This window comes from Salminus brasiliensis, chromosome 18 (genome assembly GCF_030463535.1).
Source record: "Salminus brasiliensis chromosome 18, fSalBra1.hap2, whole genome shotgun sequence".
NCBI classification, from domain to species: domain Eukaryota; kingdom Metazoa; phylum Chordata; class Actinopteri; order Characiformes; family Bryconidae; genus Salminus; species Salminus brasiliensis.
This window is the reverse complement of record NC_132895.1, coordinates 12,980,978-13,001,633: the sequence shown is the minus strand read 5'-3', so window position 1 is coordinate 13,001,633 and position 20,656 is coordinate 12,980,978. Positions and strand designations below refer to the sequence as shown.

At 43.9% G+C, this 20,656-nt stretch overlaps 1 protein-coding gene across 2 annotated transcripts in view; it reads right to left on the bottom strand.

Moving 5' to 3' along the window:
• Positions 1 to 20,656, bottom strand: part of tnksa (tankyrase, TRF1-interacting ankyrin-related ADP-ribose polymerase a) — an 82,336-nt gene that overhangs the window by 34,620 nt on the left and 27,060 nt on the right. For both annotated transcript variants that reach the window (XM_072662672.1, XM_072662673.1), the window contains exons 4-5: positions 16,200 to 16,236; positions 13,605 to 13,680 (exon numbers count right to left, since the gene is read on the bottom strand). In XM_072662672.1, coding sequence (XP_072518773.1) covers positions 13,605 to 13,680; positions 16,200 to 16,236 — 113 coding nt within the window. The remainder of the gene's footprint in view (positions 1 to 13,604; positions 13,681 to 16,199; positions 16,237 to 20,656) is intronic.

Below are 20,656 nucleotides of genomic sequence, written 5' to 3'. Positions count from 1 at the left end.
TCCCAAGGGTGTAACGCTTGTCTGCTTTTTTAAAGCTGTGTGTGCAAAGCGCCTTCAGGCAGTGAGACTGGGGACTCTGTACTGCGACAGTGATCAATCGCAAATGCAACTTTCTACGCTGAGAGGAAATGTGACCAGAGAGGAGCCGTCATCCATCATCCAGTTCCTCTCTGCCCCGACAAGTTTTGGCTGTCTGGATGGGAGCGCTGGCATGCTTAACGCCAGGCCGACTCTGTTCCAACCCAAACTCATCAGACAGCTGTGGCAGACACACTGGAGCGCTGCTGCCTTACAACAATCGCGACCTGAGACGGCAGCTCTTCCTCAGACGGTCTGTGAACCGAATCCGTATTAGCGCAGAACAGGCTGTCCTCACAAAGGGTCAGACTGAACCATGCCTAACCTCTTGGCGTACAGAGTGGCCACCCCAATCATTTGACCCTTCGAAATGCAACACAGAATGAAATAGTCAAGCCATCCCTTTACCAGCAGATGCAGCTTAAATCAAAGAGAGATCGTCTGCTCTGAACAACCTCACTAACGTGGAGAGATTATATTTTCTAACCCATTTGTCAATATACTCCTAAACCCACAAGGCAGAACTGAACTGAGGCCAGACAGGACACGATGCACCTCGGTGACCTTTGTGTGGAAGGCACGGTACTCGCTTTGTGCAAGTCGGTATTCGGTATTTGGTACTTCGCTTATCCTAAAGGTTTGCTTTTTATTACATTAACGCGGCAACATCTGGTGTGGAAGAAAATATGAAGCTGTCATTTTTCTGGTAATATACGGCCGCATGAGCAATCTGAGTGCATAATGATTTTCAGATTATCTGGCTGGATCTCCATGGTGACAGTCATACAGTAGCTGCAGCAATGCTCAGTAAAGTAGGCTCCTCCCACCAATTTGATACCTAAAGCAGAAGACTTGTAGGAAGGCCCGCATGTACAGCTAAATCTACTATTAATACAATAAAAACAACCTAAACAACTACCTAAAAACAAAACTATGAGGTTTAGAATTTGCTTCAGGTACTACATAAACCTATTCGGAAGCCATAATTACCATGGTGACACCATGGATTTAGATCTCCTCCTGTGACGATTATGGTAAATGTATTGTCTACAGACACAAAAGGTGCCAACGTCACAGGCTAGGCTTACAATTTAGAGGCAGGTGAAATGCTTGCTAGGCGAAAAAACACGCATTTCAGAAGAACCTTTGGAAACAGCGTCCTTGTTAAAAGTATTTTGAATGGTGGTGAGATACAGCGTCCAATATACAGTCAACCTATATTTTTTTAGTCAAATTAATTCACAAATAAATTACAGAAATTCACAAATGCATTATAATTCACAGGAAGTTATCGTTATTGTTGTAATAACACATCTAGTATGTGGGGCTGCTACTATGCACATATGATGCTGCATCTCAGCCTAAGCAAAGCATTTCTGTGAAACCTTTTCTCTGAAAAAAACGCTACTGACGTTCATGCTGATTTATTTATTTTTTTGAAGACGTTCATGACAACTGCAAATGTGTCCATCTTGGTAAAAAACTGTTTGAAGGCTGCAAATGGGAGATGGAAAATTAACTATACACATATGCCAGAAACAGACCGGTGTTAAGTGCGGAGGGGGAAGTGCTTAGTATGCAAGTGGAAGGCAAATGTTTGCTTATTTGCATTCTGCCTTTATGTAGTATGGGCTTATTTTTATCACATTATATTTGTGAAGCTCAAGCCTGGGTGTTTCCACTGTCGTTTCTTTGTGGATTGATGTGTGGATCAACTACAAATGAATGAAGCATATTCACTGTATATTTAGTAATAATTCATAACACATCACCTGAATGTGATGACGCTACATATGTACAACACTGATAGCTTCCAAAAAACCCTACCACCTGGTCTGAAGATTTGCCAGGGGAACCACAGCAGCTATGAAGCTTTCATCATGTATGTAACTGCAACATTATAGAGCATTATACAACGCTTTAAGTGAATTATGCAAAATGAACGTCGACAGTTTTCATAGTAGATGTCGTTAACTTTGTTGATAAATCAGAGCAGCCCTAGCGAGATGTCGTCTCCGGTGAGCGGACACGGTGTGGTATCTCCAGAGGGAGAAACCAGCAGCAGAGGGCTCCTCACGAGGACCGAGTCTGAGTGGACGTGGCAGGACGACCTTTTCCCAGCTCCCCCTGAGGCACAGGAGTGAGTCAGGCTTAGACACACAACAGGTCCACAAATGCCTTCTGGAGCTCTAGCCAGCCAAACCCACACTGCCAATAAAGCACAAATCAATGAGCAAACACAAAAAGAGACTAACGCTAGACTAACCTCCAACAATATTAAATAAGCTGGAGCTAGTCCATTACCATATGCAATCTGGGGTTTGAGTTTGCGAAGGGAGGAGGGGAGGTCAATGACGAAGAAGAGAACAACAGGAACTTCAGCTAAGGCCAAAGAAAATTTCTCATTAGAATCTATAGACCATCTACCCGAACAGAGCAAGCAAAGCAGTGCAGAGAGGGTGCGCGCGAGAGACCGTGAAATGGTTCGGTGACTCTCACAGATGGAACGGGCGATGGCGCTCAGACTTAGCCCTCAATCAAGATGAGCTGGACTGAACACAAATCCAAAGCCAAACAAGGACAGAACACGCTCCTGAAGCCTGACTAAACGGAACTGATTTAGATGCGGACCAGCTCGGAGATGCTCCCATCGCATATGAGAAATTAGCATCGTATATCAAACCAGGAGACGCAAGGGGGGGGGGAGCTGAAAGCCAGCATGAAGTGAAGGCAGTTGCTTGAGTCTCCTGTTCATGTTTTTTCCAGCAGTAGGAAAACATTTCTTTGTCCTCGTTTCTTTTCCTCTCCTCGTCTTGCCATAGAAGAATTGTGACCTGTAACCATGCCAACAGTGAGCGCTTCCTCACAGCTGTTGCCATGGCGGCAGCAGATGCGTGCTATAACTAGTGCAAAATTGGTATAGTTAAAGGCTTTAAAAACACCTTCGGATTCACCAGAGCACACCTGGGTTAGAGGGGACAGGTGTTCTGTTTTTTACTTTCCCTTTTCTCAGTTAAGGTAAACACCCGAGTCCCACGAGGAAAGAGGCTGGCTGGAAGCAAACAGTCCTGAAGAGGCAGGCTGAACATACAGCAGCCAGTTTCAGGCTGAGCAGATCAATAAGACATTAGCCTTCTCCTAGCTCTGCTGACATCTCACTACAAAGTGGAAATATAGCACTCTCCCCGTCCCCTTCACTCACACAGCAAATTACACTAAGGGGCCTGTTTACTGCATATGAGTCCCTTTAATAAAGATGCTCAAAGCCCCCCTCGGGAGGGAATGTGGAGGGGGTTCTCTGTTCCTCACAGCATTCTCTCCCATTAACGGAAGTTTCCATGGAGCATTGGCACCTCTAACGACACAGCGAGACCGTCTCGATCCCGTTTCTGTGCGGGTCACAGTGTGCTTCCAAACGACACTGACAAATACGGCCATGTTCTACAATTAAGTGCAATAAGGAGGAAAACAGAATAAGGGGAAGAGACACCGAGCACAGAGAGCATAAGAGAGAGGGAAACCACTAAACCACTTCAGACGCACACAGCACAGTCTCTGGCTGGATTTCTGCTGTGTTCGCCTACGCTCGTACGGGGGCACGGATTTACCACGCAAGAGGGCCGCGAACAAAAGGCAGCTGAACAGACGCCACATATTTCTTAATCTCCAGAAATATGAAGAAATCTTTCATTTAAATGAACATATTGACGACAGTAGCTACCGCACAGATTCCGTCCCACTCGTTTTTATCTTTCTCGCTTTTGCGCTGGCGTGTCGGTGACGAGCCAGGACTCTGCTCCAACTCCAGGCTATTCCTTATCATGAAGAGCAAAGCACGCGCAGCCTCCCATATTTAAAAAAGCTCTGCAAATACAAGTCTGCTCTGCAGGTGACAGGCAGCACCACAGAGAGGTGAGGCCATTATTGTCAGCAATTACTGTTTAATTCATCACTGTCAGAACTGAATTTACATGAATTCCAAGATCTCCAGTGTTTTCCTTCAAAAAAAGGACAGATGTTGCAGCTGTGGACTGAATGCCAGAATCCTCCCCTAGCCTCTTGCCTCTTGTCTATTCTCTGGCTCTAGATAATTTTTTTTTTTTTTAAGTCAAAGCGAAATGTCAAGCAAATGTTACCTCGCCTTAGAAACCGCTTAGGTGCACAACCTGGTGCAGAACAATTACTTAAAGCACTCTATGGATCAACGGCTAACATGCTGACATTCTGGGAAGGAATTTCTGTAATCTTTATCATCTTCATCAGAAAGGCCATATGCCATTATTTTCAGGCTGGAGTTGTATATTCTCCACACTAGTTTTTTTCCCTAATTAAAAAAATAAATAAATGCAAAGTGGTGGTGGAGTGAAAGGGTGTTGTCCTCTTGTGGCCAACAGTCCAAGAGACCTGGCCTAGTTCTCTGTGAGCAGGTAGGATGGGTCTCCCTCTTCTGCCATCCCTCTGTGTCTAACAGAATTGGCAGTTAATGTCGTCTACCACAGGTGAAGACAATTCAGCTGTCCAGAAACGCTGCGTTAGCCACCCTCCAAGGACTGGTAATATGTGTAAAGGAGTCTAAGCTACTGGGTGGGAATTGGAAACGATTACATTCATGAGAAAACTGTGGGTGCTGACGTAACCATACATGTTTAACAAAGCATTAAACCGAATACTGGTATGTCCATTGCAAACACTGCTAACGTTTGAGATCCAAGTGTGTGAGAAATACACATGGCAGAAATACACCATCAAGATACATGAAGACCTTTATCCAGTAGAAATTGTATCAGGATAAGTATTTTTATTTTCTGAGGCTGTACTGAATGTTTAACATACTGCTCAGGACTGCATCCAATTAAGCAGAGCCAATTGTGCTCTCCTAGACATCACACCACCCGGGAACCACCACTAAACCTCTTTGTTAAGAAACATGCAGTTCGTTGTGTCGTGGAAACACTGCCAATACTCATGATATTCTTAGAAAAGCTTACTGTGATGCAATTTGCTATGATAACACATCACGTCTTACCATTCTGCCCTAAAACCAAATCCTGTTGTTTTTAAAGTCCAACCATACTGCAATGAGACAGCTTTCTTTTGAGACAGATTATTGGATGCATGAGCAGATCAGATAATGCCTCACAGTACATCGGAGCAAGGGCATCAACATAAACAAGAAAGGACATCACAGACTGACTTAATCAGCGTGGCTCTTTGTTGTTAGACATTAAAACGATTCAGGAGGCCAGCATTAACCACTTCCAGTGTATGGGCTTACTCTCAGTACACTCCGCTTCAAGCACATTTCCAAGTGCAAGTCGAGGGACACAGTGAAGGCGGAAACAACTCAAGGAAAGAAAAGGGAAAGGTCGATTGTTCTCCATGAAACGACTGTGATGTGACTGATGGGATTTGCAGCAGGCGTGGAGTAAGTGATTGGTTTCTGAGGCCTTGCACAAGGCATCAGGATAACATGCTCCACTGTTCTGTGTTAATGGCATACACTTCAGAAAACTTCATCATCTTCGAGCTACGATCGACCTAGATCACATGTACTAAAGCGGGCTTTCATGCTCATACTCATATATTCGCATGCACACAGCTTGCTTTTATTCTGTGTTTTTGAGAGGTTGTCACTGTTACCATGATGATATCAAGTACTTTTCATGCCCAAGAGCAAGACTGTGCTATGTTCAGTGTAAAAGTGAAACACACATGCAGGTAGCACTGTGAGTAAAAACTGGACTTTTCCTTTTATTTATATTTTAATTAAATTTTATACTACCATGGCTTAGAGGAACTGCTGTACCTGCAAAGGAAATAGTCCATAAATTTGGAATGTATAGCATGGATCATTAACATGCCTCTGAAGAAATCTCAAAACACTTCTTCGGCATTCGGTCTCGATAATAAAACTATGACAGATGAAGGCAGAAACCCACTTCCACTGCGGCAGAAGAACCTTCCAAGACGTGTTGATGTATGGCCTCTCATTATGTTGAAAGGTATGCATATGGTGGAGTCACACTTTGATTAAAACAGTCTTCTTTTGCCTCCATTATTTTAAAAATGGAGCCAACACTTAATAGCCATCTCAGCATATCCATACATCAGGTCTAATATGCATTTAAATGCGTCAATATGAAGTTTCTTTTGTCCTTGGCTGGAAACCTAGTCTTCATCTAATGACTGATATTCCATCAGTGGCTGAAATCAGACATCTTTTTTCCAGCTCTATCCCACTCCATCTCTCTCTCTCGCTCTCTTTGCCCCTAGCCCACCAGTGTGTCTCAACACCTTAAAGCCCTCACAGCCCTGCAAATGAGTCCTGTGAGCGATCCGCGAAGGGAAAGCCATCTCTGTTCTGTCAGCCAGGAGAAGGACAGGCGAGTGTGTCACACAGCTTTAGACAGATGATGAGGAGATTATACATGGCCCAGTGGGGACAAGGCTCTGCTCCAATCTTTGACCCTTCTGTCTACTCCTGGGGTACACATGCATGCTGTCCCAGGCTAGCTCCTAATAAATGCAAACACGCTGCTTTGGTCTTGGCAAGGTAGCCAGACGCTCAGCTCATCAGCACTATTGGTCAAGACGAGGCACCTTCTCTTAATGGGCTGTGTTGCCTCTCTTTTCACTGATGAGAAGAAAGGAGCTAATGAGGAGAAGCCAGGAGTGCTCCGGGCAAATCAGCAGGGCTCGCTGTTACCCTGGTTCAATAAGCTTGTGTTTAATCACACATCTCATTACCCACCAGACACAACACACCTACCCCATAACGCAAGTGTTTGAGAGAAGCTTTGGCTAACCTGTTGTTCTCCAACCCTTTCATGGAGTTTCAATGGACAAGAATCAAAATAAGCTTATCATAATCCTGATCATTGCTACAAAGACAGCAATGCAAATCTTTGTTATTATGTATTAAGATTTGAGCTCAAAGTGTTGTCAGTAAGATCCTTGCTTCTACAAAAGCAAAGCTGTGGATTTTGGATTTGAAGGACGGCCACAATCCACCAACCATATAAAGGCACCTCTGCAGGGAACTGGGTCCTCGCAGGTCGGGCTAAATTGTGGTATGAGCGCCCAAACCACGTGCCAGTTCTTCACATGCAGAGCTGGGGAGGAGAGAGCTGGAAGCCCAAGCTGAATACAGAGCAGTCTGAGGGGGTACATTTAGCACGCGAACGCTTCAGCGAGCAGCTCCTCCAGGGTCACTACTGCTACAAAATGCTGAGATGACAAGGCTATCCAGAAAATATGAGCTTCCGAGGGTAAAGTATGAGTCCTTCCTTATAAAAGAACATGTCTGAGAAGGAGAAACAGTGCTGTAATTACTGAGGATGTCCACAAAACGAGTCCAAAGGGAAGTAAATCAGAAAACAACTGCAACTGATACTGAAGAAAACAGCAGTAAAATACACCCTGACACTAAGCAGGAAAATAAGCTTGTTGCACATTTGATGTAAATCAAAGAAAGCAATATATATTCCTGTGGTGCAACAACCAGAAAGCCTTGAAATTACACTGTTCAGAGGGAGGTACTGCCTGGAGAAACCAAGTTTCAATTTCCAGTGCAGAAAATAACTGTCAGGACCTTTGCCTGCAATGTACCACAGAACAGTGCAAAAAAAAAAAAAAAACAAAACATTAATGAAACTCAGCAAAAAACTTGCTGGAAATTAGAGAGAAATAACTCCTGCTTAGCTCAGGACTTGGACACCAGACTGACAGAGTAGAACAAATTCAGATGACAAACAGTCGCATCCTGAAAAACTTTTAATACTGCTTCACCTACACACCAGAATAATGTCCCTGTAAGCTGAAATTCTGTACCAAATGGAAAACACACAATTATACCAGCCAAGGGCAAAGTTCTCTTAAATAATTTCCCTCGGGAGATTAAGGACAGCCATTACATTCCCTCTGATTTATGCAGGCATCACTACAGCGATAAACGGCATATGAAAATGAAATGAGAACTATGGATGAAAACAGATATCCTTGGAACAAGCATATAAAATATACCCTTTTATTCATAATATAAACACACAGTGAATGTTATTAGGAACTCTATTCAAAAACTTCACAGGGCCTCCTTTTGCTCAACAGTTCTTTGTTGCATGGATTTCACAAGCATGTCTCAAGCAATTCCTGTTCATTTTTCAGGAGCACTTTTATGCTGTGAATCTCCCATTCGACCACATGGTCAGAAAACGGGTTGTCTAGTCATACCATAAATGTCCAAATACAAATGCATTCAAGCGACGATTGATTGGTTTTAGTAAACCCAAAAGTGTGTCCAAGTAAGCGTTCCCCAGGTCATTACACCATCTTCACCAGCCTGGACTGTTGACACAAGCCAGGCTAGGTCCAGGGATTCACGCTGTTGGTGGCAGATTCTGACCCCACCATCCGTGTGCTGTAAGATTCATCAACTGCTGACAGAAGAGGAAACTTGTTGTAGCCTATCTGCCTCAACAAGTTCTCCATGTCATTTTTCCCTTTTATCTATTTATATATTTTTTAAACGTAGTTTGAAGTCCTCACAGCTTGCCCTTTACGACATTGTAATTGAAAAAAAATGTACATTAGCTGACTACAAGTGCCTTGAAGTTTATTCATGATTCACGGAACGTACTTGTGACAAGCTGCCAAAGCTGAGAAACACTAAGCACCAAGGCTAATGAAAAAGAAACGAACATGCTCTGTGTACCTTTACTATAAGAATGAGATTTTTTATGTAACTTATTTAAACATTGATAATTAGCAGTGCAAAATAAATTTATTAAAGCCACAAATCATTAAGGGAATATCTTTTAGGGAATATCTATTAGAGATTAGAACACCTCACCAGCGCGGCATATCAAAAGGTATAGCACTGAATTTCTGACGCAGTAAAACAAACATATATATATGATATATATTTTCAGTGGGTAGATGCTGAGATGAGCTGCTTGCCAGCACAGGGAAGCAGCGTGCTCTTTCCTCATCACCTCTCATTAGGGGAGCGATTGAAGGCAGCACCAGCCTGTAGGTACACGGTGTGATAGTTAATGGGCACACTGAAGAGCAGCCAAGCACAGCATTAGCCTGTGAGATTACAGACCTCCCTATTAAAATAGCCTGTATCCTAACTAGCCTTTATTGATTGGTGCACAGGGCAAGGACACAAGACACCACTTTTCAGAGGGTTTCTAATAAAAGCTACAGTATGCAACTGCAATTAAGAAGATCCATACAAAAAAAACAGTGGCTATATGTGTCACTGTAATCATTAAAACATCTCCAAAGTTCTGCTCATGGGAGTCTAGCGCTATTGATAGTTATCATCCAACACCTGGTTTGGTAAATCATTTGCTCGACAGAGACGACATACATGTACGTATACAGCGGCCCAGTGGCCATCTGTTCTGGCATACCGAGGCATAGAGGACAATGACCACTGACGCTACCATATAATCACCGAATGAAAAGCGTGACATTTGTGACAGCGAGCTGGAGTAAAGTGTGCCGTGTGCCGTCATGTGGAGACGCTCCTCCTCCGTTATGGAGCGGAGCGCGAGAGATCGAGCAAATGGTGAGCAAAGATGGCTTTTTGGATAATTAACGAACAGCGGGAGAGGAAGCCCACAGCATGCTCCTGGTCCAGCCAGGATATCAAAGCACAGTGGAGGACAAAAGTAGCCACAGCAGAGTGCCGGTTACAGTGCCTGAGCACAATGGCAGGCAGCACACCTGCTGGGTCTGTACTGCTGGCATATGCTGCACTGGCTTTCAGTACAGGCAGTGGCAACATTCCTATTCCCAGTTCAGGAGAAACTTGACAGTCGCTCGATCGCCTGGTTATGGGCGCTGGAAGGAGAGTTTGTCTTCTCACACACACACACACACACACACACACACACACACACACACACACACACACACACACACACACACACACAAAAAGAGGCAAAAAACAGATGGGAGTACTGCCAAACTACAGCCATAAGGACAGAGCGGAGAGTAGAATAAAAGATGCATTCCCCCCCAACACCAACTGCAAACGCAGAGTACACAGATACACTGCAGTAATAAACAAGCCAGCGTTTGTCCAGGAAAGATCTCAGCTATTTCTAACTCTATACGTCAGCTCATCATTTAGAAGTACTAGCCAAACAGGTCACAGATGTATAGTCAGGAAACAATTCAATAATTGGCTGAGAAGATTTTAGTTTTCTAAGCCAAGAAAGCTTTTCTCTCTTAGTAAACATTTCTGTAAATAAAAAAGGCCCAACCGTATCTGGGAAAAAAACACAGCATCCACATTTATTCAACAGCAAATAGAAAAAAAGAAAGCGTATTTGATCTGATCAGCTTCTCACTAGTTATTACACCTTTCCCTTCGTTCCTACTCAAAATATACCAATCGGCAGGTCACTTAAAGGAGTCAAATGATATATAATGTGCTTATGCATCCTCCCTCCCAGACAAATCTCATGGTCCTCGACCTCTTGGACACTAATCCGTAGTTGCACAGGACTGGGAGGCAGCAGATAAAGTTCGGTCATAAAGCTGGATAACAAAACGATGGGTATGAATATGATCTACAGAAGGAGCCTATATACATAAGAGCAGCCTTGCAAGGCTTTTCGTTTGTGAAAATGATGCTCCTTCCTCTCAGGGGAGCCTCTCTGTAGTTAATCTAGTGTTGCGTGGAGCTTTTCATAGGCCTCAACGGTTTACTGAAAGGCGGCAAGAGTAACAAAAGGCAGGAAGACTGCAACACCATCCCAGTCTAAGCAGAGGCGTGTTTATGAAGCGGCCATTGACATGAGAGTGAAAGTCCATAAAGCCTGTCTGAAAAAGCACAACACTGTGGGCAGACAGGGCAGTCGCTGAAGATCTTCATTAAAAGACATCATCCCAAAGTAAAAAGGCTGCAGATTATCTAGGCATAATGCGCAGGGCAGCTTCTAATGTCTGAATAAGTACGACTGTATCGGCTGTAATTCTAATAGTCATCATCCTAACACGAAAATCAATTAAACTCAAGTTTCTGCTTCTCAGTGGCTGAAATATGATCCTCACAAATATCACACATAACAGCAGAACACTGAGACTGAAATTCAACTGCATTGAATAGCTTACATCAACGATGATAACTCGAGCCCTGGAAAGGCCTGATACTTCTAAAATCAATAGCTGCCAATGTCTCCAAACTAAAAAGACACTAAACAAAGAGCAGGAGATTCCTCCAAAAGCCTGGAGCCCATTTGTGGGGTGATGTGTTGGGCAGCTGTGTGTGGCGGCTAGTTAAAGCAGTGGAAGGGGATATGGGCCATGAAGTACAGGGTCGATAAAAGGCAATCTCTGAAGGCCCATCTACAGTAGGCTCACACAGCCCTCACCTGTGCCCAGCTACTAAGAGATACTGTCAAACACATTCGCAGATGAATTCCAATGTAGCTTTGCAAAGCTGCCCTAACAGACCAAGAAAAACCTTTAACCATCAAAAGTAATGATTAGTGATATTCAATTTGTTTTAAATAGTCTTTTTACTGATTATGAATATCAGTGTCACAAACTAGCAAGCATAAACACAAGCATATCTTTAACGCAACAATGACTGGCAGATACTTTCATGGCCTCATGTGCAATCCACAACCTTACTTATCACACAAAAAGAAAAAAAAAAAAAAAAAACAACCCCATAACCTTTAATCCAGGATATCCCATCCTGACCCCATCCACGTAACTCTGGATCAGGGGCCGTATCCAGGCATTTTCAATGGATTGTATATCGGCTTTTAAGGTTCTGATCCACTTCTGATCTATTGTCTTTCATTTGCTGTAGAGGCGGGTCATCTGGCGCCCTCTAGGCACCATTAATAGACACAATCCTTAGCTCCTGCTAATGAACTTCTAACTTTTTCGATAACCACTCTCAGTGAGCAAACACTGGTTACAATTTGAAGCCAACTTTCGCTTTTGTTTTGGCTGCTAACTCTAACAATCTATTTAAGGTGGAACGAAAAGTTTGGGAAAGAGGAAAACTTTAGCTTAGAGCCTCAATGTAAACATGACACAGCAAACAAATGGCACACAGAGCAGCAGTTAAAAGGAGTTTGCTAGTTAATCTCTCAGAAGAGGAGGATTTAAAAGTCACTCATTTGTCTATTTTCTGCTGTTTTTGTCCACAATGCCAAAACCACCCAGTTTGGTTTGAAGTTGTGCAACAGCAAAGCTATTTTATTCCAATATCTCCATTTAGGGAGATAACGTTACTCCCATCCTGTCTTTATTCTTGAATCACGCCTGGTTAGGAACCAAACTATTGTGGAAATGCTGTTCTACCAGCGAGAGAACCAGGCTTCTTTCAGTCATTTCAGCGCATTTCTATTGGTCCATTATTTATGACCTTTTGACACAATGTAAAGGACAGCTACCACACTTAAATCATGTTAAAACAATATACACGATTACCACGTGACAGTGACATGTATGATGTGTGGAATACAATAAATCAAAGCTTCCCCTAGCAGTGATAAAGACACAATAGCTAATATGATCAAAACGTGCAAAACAAGCAAACGTGAAGGCACACTGGGACATTTTCATAAGCTCTGCTGCACTGCATCAACAGTGTTTGCAAAAGTTTGCATACTTCTGACTATTCTCTAATTTTCATATGACATTTCGTAGAGGAGACTTGGGGGAAATAGTCAATACTTAATAAATATGCATGAGGCAGACTCTCGGCTATGGCCACGTGTACTTGCGTCTTCTAAATCAAACCCCAGATCTCACTCACAGATCGACTCCAGCAGCCGTTTTCTTAAACTCCAGCAACGCTTATCTCACCCTGAGGGACGGGACATTTGTAAATATTCATAAAGAAGCCAGACATTCTTAAATTGAGCTCATCCTTTACTGACTTCAACCCAAAGTTTTCAGGATCCTGTAAGAGCTCCTCACAGAGGAAAGATGTAATCGGGTTGCAAATGATCAAACGTCTCAGGTAACCTCAAGTCAGAATAAACAAAGCAAAATGTGATGCGTAATTGCATGTGGAAGGTGTCGCTATCATATCCTTTGATGCTGTAATTACCCTGCAACTTGCCACTGTGTGCGGAGAGGGGGATTTAAGTTGGCCCTGAATCAGGGAATATTTGAATAATGAGGAGAAGAAATTCATGCATTTTTTTTCTGAAGTTCGTGATATTTTGAGCTCTGTATACTGCATGGCACATACTAATTGAAAGGTAGTTCAGAACAGGATGGATCAAGATCGGATGGCTAAGCAAACCTTGGCTATCCCCGCCTAATTTTACATCACCTTCCCTTTTCTTCAGCCAATTACAAGCCTTAAGCCTATAGATTTTCCCTATAAAGAGAGCACTGTGCAGAAGAAGGTGATCCATGTAAACAAAAACAGAAGATACATTTTTTGCTGATTCAAATCCACATAGGGCTAGTATAACAGCACAGAGAACAAAGAAGACAGCAGAAGCTTTTTACAGTTGTGTGTGCAGGGCAGGTGCTCTTACCTTGCGGCCGTCGCTGGCGTGGCAATTGACATTCAGCGGAGTGAGCAGGGCCATGAGCTTCTCTTCATTTCCGCTCCTGAAGCAGTTCATAAAGAACATGAGGAAACAGCAAAGCGGCACAATGTGCTGCATTTGAGAAGGAAACGGCAGACAGTGTGAGGTGAGCAGACAAAGGGGGGGAAAATTAAAGCCCTAGTAAAAGGCAGAGGGAGTGAGGGAGATGGAAAGCTTCTGCCAGTCTTGCCTTTTGGGACGTGTAAGGGGGGGACGACGACAACAATAATGGAGCGCGTGTTTATAGCTCAGTGGGGCAAACTAACACTACCCTGAGCTGCTGGCTAGAACCGTTGAGATGATCAACAAGGTTTTTTATATGAGCTGTGCCTTTGAGGAAACACCCACAGTTCCAGAGTGGCTTCATGTTAGCGATGCCTGTGGCCTGTAGCACTTTTGACTCATCTACACTTTGCCCATGTTCCCTCACTGAGCTCAGGCCAACTCAGCCAAGCTAAATCCAGCAGTGGAGGGTCTGAGCCAAAATGCCATCTCACACTGCAGAAAGGTCAAAGACAGGCTGGAGATCGCTCCAAACTAATCACAAGTTGGTTGGAGCCACTTAGGACAGGTGGAGAACAGTAGGGACGGGCCAATCCTACTTTTTCTGTTCTGATATGAATACTGATTCATGAGCCGATGCCAGATACAGATACCACTGTTTAAATAATAAATCAAATACGGCAGCAAGATAAACCCTTCTCAGTTCTACTTATATGGAAGACCAGCTGTAGCTGTCCTCCAGTACCGCACATTTCTGTAGGTTATTCTGATCTGGAGTTATAAAGCCTAGAATATGGTCAATGCGGCAATCAGACGGAATGGATCCCGATCCAGCTAATTTTGTCAGTATCCGGACCGATATCCGATCCTACCGGATCTGTGCATCCCAAGAGAACAGAAGACGGTTCAGTTCTGGAATGATCCTTTTGTTTGTTTCCAAGCTGCTTTCAGAGATTTCTTGAGGTCTGCAAGCCACAGGCTGCCATGGTCAGTCTTTGGATCCTGGCAAACGTTATCACATTCGTTTACCACACTAGTGCTATACTCTGTCCAGCTGAGAAATGCACCTGTCTCCGAGCCCCTCCCCCACCCCCTGTAAGGAGTCACGGCCTTGGATGCACTGCTTTAAAGCACAATAACCACAGTGTAATTTAGTTTATTCCCAAGACAACCATGCAGAAGGAAAGCTCTTCTTTATCCTCGACTTCCCAAGGTTTGCCAAAACTTGACAAAACCACCACATTTATTCCTCCCTCGCTGCTCTCTGTCGGTAAGTACAGATAACTGGCTGTAGCGAAAATGGCAGATTCTTCATTTAGATGCGTGTTCCATCGCGGGCATTGGAAAGCAGGACAGGCCGAGGGATTAGACGCTTGGAGAGGGGCTGAGAACCGAGAGGGTTTCATCAGTCTTCTTGACGTGCTTTCAGATGCATCCCTACCTTCAGGAGATTACCGGAAAGCACGGTGCCGGCCATAAGTCAAACTGTTATTCTCGTGGGCTACGCTAGCTGGCTGTCCATCTGTCTGAAGTCGGTCTGTTTAATCTGGTTTCGGATACGGAAGCGAGGCACAGGTCTTATGAATTAAGTACAAAAGAAAGGCAGCTTTATTTCACTGTTATGGGAAAAGGAGGAGGGGGACCGAGACCGGCTTAAATCCTCTCCTCGCACTGAAGCCCCTGTGATCATGCTTCTGCCTAATGATCTTGTTGGCGAGAATTACAAGGCCTTTGTAGTTTCGCTAGCCTGCACCCTCTTGATCGTTATTAAACAACAAGAATCCTGATCTGTACCCGTGCTGGAGGCTGTGCTGGAGGCAGGGCTATAAAAAGAGGGTGGCGATGAGGAGCTGAGCATGAAAAACACATCTGACTCTGCGTGACATGGTGCGAGGCTTAAGGCAAGAGAGCCAGTGCTGGGGCCGCCGCTGTGTCACTCGATTCTAGATGCAGGCTCCTTTCATGCTTGTAGGAGGACATGGCTGGCCTTCTCGTTATGAGGCGGACACTATTGGACTATGGTCAGGAGGACAACAGGTAGGGAGGCAAGGCGAAGCCCTTGTAAGTGAAACCTGCAACAGCATAGTGGAGCAGGAGAAAAAAACATGTATTTGATCCAGGAGAATGTGTTCAATCTCTGCTTTTTCCATTAGGGCGAAGACATCAAAAGATAAAAAAGGATAATAATAAAAAAATAAAATCCACATTGAGCCCACTGCCATGCCTTTAGCATGATGCTAAATACAAACCCTGGTGGGTACACTTTTCTTTCCAAGAGCGGGCTATTGGCCTCTCCAGGCCATCGCAGCCACACACAAAAACACCCACCATCAGTGCCTTCAAGCACCCCTTCTCTGAGGCATGCTATAATGCAATAACACCTGAGATAGCACACAAACAGAAAGAGGTATATAGACAGGGAGGGAGGGAGAGAGGGAGGGAGGGGAAGAAAAGGGGGAGGGAGACAAAAAGAGAGAAAGACAGACACAGACAGACAGACATGTACTTGAAGGGAGGGGTAAAGGTGCATGTACTCACCGCGCTGCTTCCAGGAGTTCGTCCTTCTTGTATTCTCCTAAGTGATTGCAAAAAATCATGGTGTCAGAGGCCGGCAGAATGAAGGATGCACAGCAGCAGCAGGAAGCCAGAGTAACAGAGCAGCGCTGGACCAGTGGCAGTCCAACATCCAGCGTAAAAAATCCACACAGAAACAAACACTCTCACTCACACACATACAAACACACACATACACATAAGGAGCCTGCTTGCTTGGCTGCTTTCTGTCTCTCTCACTCGCTCGCGCTCTCTCTCTCTGTTGGTGGCGTAGCTCAGTGCCCACCCCTCTCGCCTGATGAAGCTGTGACGTTGAACGGAGTGTGGTGGTCACAGCATCGCTGGTGCCTTGGATACGGTCAGAAAATTGACGCATATCCTCAGTCGCTGGTCAAATTAAACGGCTTGCCGTTTTGGGTGGGCGTTCGAGAAGTCCTCCCCCGCCAATAACCCACCCACCCCGCTTCCATAGCGAGGCTGCCTCCCCGAGAGCGCTCGTCTATTTCACTGTTGTGCATGGGAGGAGCTGCTGCCGTGATAACACAAGATAAGAAACGAGGAGAGGGGGGGGGGAGAAAAAATAAAAACGTACAATAAACAGAAGCAGGCCGGCCTCTTCCCCTCCCCCTCCTGGCAGAGCACTACCTCCCGGCCAATCGGAGCGGTTCGACTAATTCAGTGCAGTTTCACCCCACCCCCACATGTGCTCTCTCTGCCAGGATCGGAGGAGAACAGAGAAGAAGGGGAGGCAAAAAAAAGAAAAAAAAAAAAGAGGGGTGGGTGAAAGGAAAGAGAGACAGAAAGAAAACAGGGGGAGGTAAGAGGAGGGGGGGCACATCAAACGACGTGATGAAGAGGTAGACTTGACAACATGGCTTCAGGGGGCGTAGGACTACAGAGAGAAAGACTACAGGGAAGGGGAGGCGCTGGGAGGAGAGAAAAAAAAAGAAAAAGTAAAATGCAAATAAATATAGGCTGGGCTTCTGACAAGTCTGAAACAAAGACTCCATAGGCACAATGCTAAGCGATTAGTAATACAGCAAACCGCTGCATGTCAGAAAGCTTTACAGTGTCTTTGTGCTCGTCAGTCTTACAGGATGATGCCTTCCAATGGGCATCTAGTAGAGCATCACCTGCAACTACTGCAGGGCACTGTTGATCAAAATCAATAGCACAACACATGCCAAATAACAGCATCATTTAGACCAGCTTGAGGAGGAATTCCCAAAAATGGTCCCAAAAAGTGCCCTTCAATCAGCATAAATACAGCAACAAATACCAGCTGCTACGGGTGTCGTGAAATAAGCTCAATTTAAGCCTCAAAATAGAGCTTTATTAAAATTACAAAACCACAAGGGCTTATTCTTTTTTTATGTGAAATTTGCTAAGGGATTTCTGAAAAACAGAAAAGACCATTGCAGGTCAGAAAGCTTTGTTATATCTTTATACCGGCTATGCCAGCCTCTCTGTAGTGGAGGCTGTTGGCTTCCACCACAAAATTAGCAGCAGTACCTTGTAGAGGTTTAGCTGTAACTACTGCAAGACTACGGAGTCCCATACTGTGCTAAAAGAACATCTTAAAACCAGACAGCTTGTTTTGATTTATTTTGCTTGCCTGTGAACGGAAAACTGTATTTTCCTTCACATAATGAATGAGTTCAGCACATAAAGCTAATATACTCATACACTCATTGAAAAGGGAACCCAGCATAACCGAAAAGAAGCTGGAAAAAGGGCAATTCCAAACTCCCAAAATTGCTTTAATAACAGTCTTAACTCGTTTTATTTATTTATCCCCCACAAAAGGTAAATTAATGGAAGCCCTGATGGCCCTAGTCAAAGATGTTAAATTAGTCAAATGCAAAAGCCACTTCAGGAGATCGTGATGTTATTGATACTGGAGAGCAGCACATCACCTCTAGACCCTGCTAATTATGGGAATACAGGTTGCCATGTGAACCAAGCAGTTGCTTTTCCTGTGTCCAGAGAAGAAGAGGTCAAACTCGGCACGTGAGTATGCGAAAGCCAGGAAAGCTAATGAGGATCCTTGCTTAGCGGCCCACCAAGCTGGAGTTATCCCCTCATCATAAGAGGAAGCCCTGGCAAAACTCTGGAAAGCCAATACAGGAAAGTGAGCATATGCAAGTCCCGTTTTTCTTTTTTTTTTTAGACTATGGTATAATATGCAGCTTCTGCAAGTCAGTCATAAACTAACAAAATAATAATAATAATAATAATAATAATAAAACAAATTATGTAATTCTGAGGTAAAATAACAGGTTTGTAAATTATAAATGAAAACTGGAAAACGTTTGGTTGAATTTAATCAGTTGAGTTTAGCTCATCATGGCATGCTGCTAACTGCATCATTGTTAAAGCGAGCATCACACGCTGCACGCTCACATTTTAAAATAATCCTAACACTATTATTCTGCAGAGAAACTGAGCTGAGCATTACTGTTAGTATTAGTTTCCTTGGCGTGGTACTGGATAACGATCAGTCACTGCAGACAGGCAGGATTATTTGTGACCCAGACTCTGGCAACGAGGAGTTTGTGGCGTGGCAAAAGTGGAATTTCACATAGACGTGTGCTTCAACCTCGCGAGTGTGACTTCTCAATGCGCTCCTGGTTTGCATGACCATGCTTGCTGTGCCGGTCACTGCTAACTGGAGCGTATTGGAAGTGCGGTGAACTGGTTTCCAGGTGGACCTCGTGTCTGTAAACTTTCCACATTAGATTCATCCATCTTCACACATACCTAGAAGACTGTGGGACTGTGTGCACTGAAGCGTGGCCCCGGTACCATGAAAAATACAATGCACAGTTACACCCCTACAACTTATGTATACAAAAAAAAAGAACTTCAAATTCTCTATAATTGCATTATTTGCCACCTTTTAAAAGCGATTCTGCAGATACTGAAGATACTGTTTACAGAAGGTTTTGATGAATATAATGTGTAATGTCCATTTACCAATAAAGCCAACATCGTGGCGTGTCAAATGCTGATATAGGTACTAACCTGGGATGGGGAACTCGATTTTGATGCTCCTACCTACTTACTCTTTATTTACCTCAGCATTTAATTGGCAGGTTTAGGTGGTTTGTTTGAGCACGGAAAACTTCCAAGCACTGTCAGACGCCGGTCATCCATTTCATACCCCAGATACAGATACTATTTAGCTCAGCACTACCTGTAGCCCATGGATGCACACAAACAAACCCTTAAAAGGGGTGCGAGGCGGGGAGAGCACTGCCTCCACAGGGACACAACTCATCACATCCTCGGCTCCTGACGGCTTTGACAGGCTTTAAGACGGATTGAAATGGCTGGAGCAGAGAGTGATTAATGGATAACAAATTTACCATCTTCAAATCCTACAGCACACCCCTAAACAAGAGGGGGGGAGGGGTTGTTTGGTAGGGGACAGGAAAGGAAGGCAAACCTCTCTAATAGCACACATCTTGCCCTAATGCGGTTATATATTTGACTGAGGGGCAGGACGTTGCTACTATTCAGGATTATTTATTTCCTGATAAGCTCATGGCTTGTCCATAGGACATATAGCTTATACAGCACCAAAGAATATTATTGACAGGGAGGGGTGTAAAATAAATAAATAAATAATTAAAAATAATAAAAAAAAACAACAACAGATGGTGAGCCAGAAAACATGAAGGCTTCAGAGACTGTTAATGAGCAGCCTGCCAAGTTTAGCAATCTCTTCATAATGGAAGCAGAGCAGCTATTAGCCACACCGTTGCAGCCACGAGTCAAAAACACTCTCTCTGCACGGAGATAAACATGTTTGTTCTGGCGAAATTGCCCATCACTAATGGCCGAAAATGTTATAAAATAAATAAAATAATAGACTTATACTAATACTACCTCTTAACAAAGCACTGCCATGTTTCACACGTATGTGCTAATTCATCCAGTCTTGACTCATTTTGATATCTTAATGAGAAATGCATGTTTATCAAACCCAATAACCCGCTGTACATTACAGAGCTGCCCAGCATAGTCCTAAGACCTCTTCAGGAGGTCCACAGGAGACCAGCCACAGGAAGCCAGTGAAGAGAATGCAGCAGTGGAGAGACATGGCTGAATCATAAACAGGAGGACATGTTTACAATTAGCAACAGTGGTGTTCTACTATATACATCCAAATGTGAATGTGCATACTACATATCAATATTTATACTGCCTTCAGCATGAACACAGCCCATGAGAAATGGTCCCAAAAACAAATGGGCAACTTCCACAAATACAGTTGCAAAAAAACCCACCATGGTCTAGCATGGTTAGAAAGAAGAAGTGTGCAGCCATCAGACTGTTTTTTTTAATCCTAAAAATAAGGATAATTGGATAATATAAATTATTGAAGTTGGAGTAAGGTTTTCTTGATACTGGCACACTGATGTGAGCATTTGATTGCA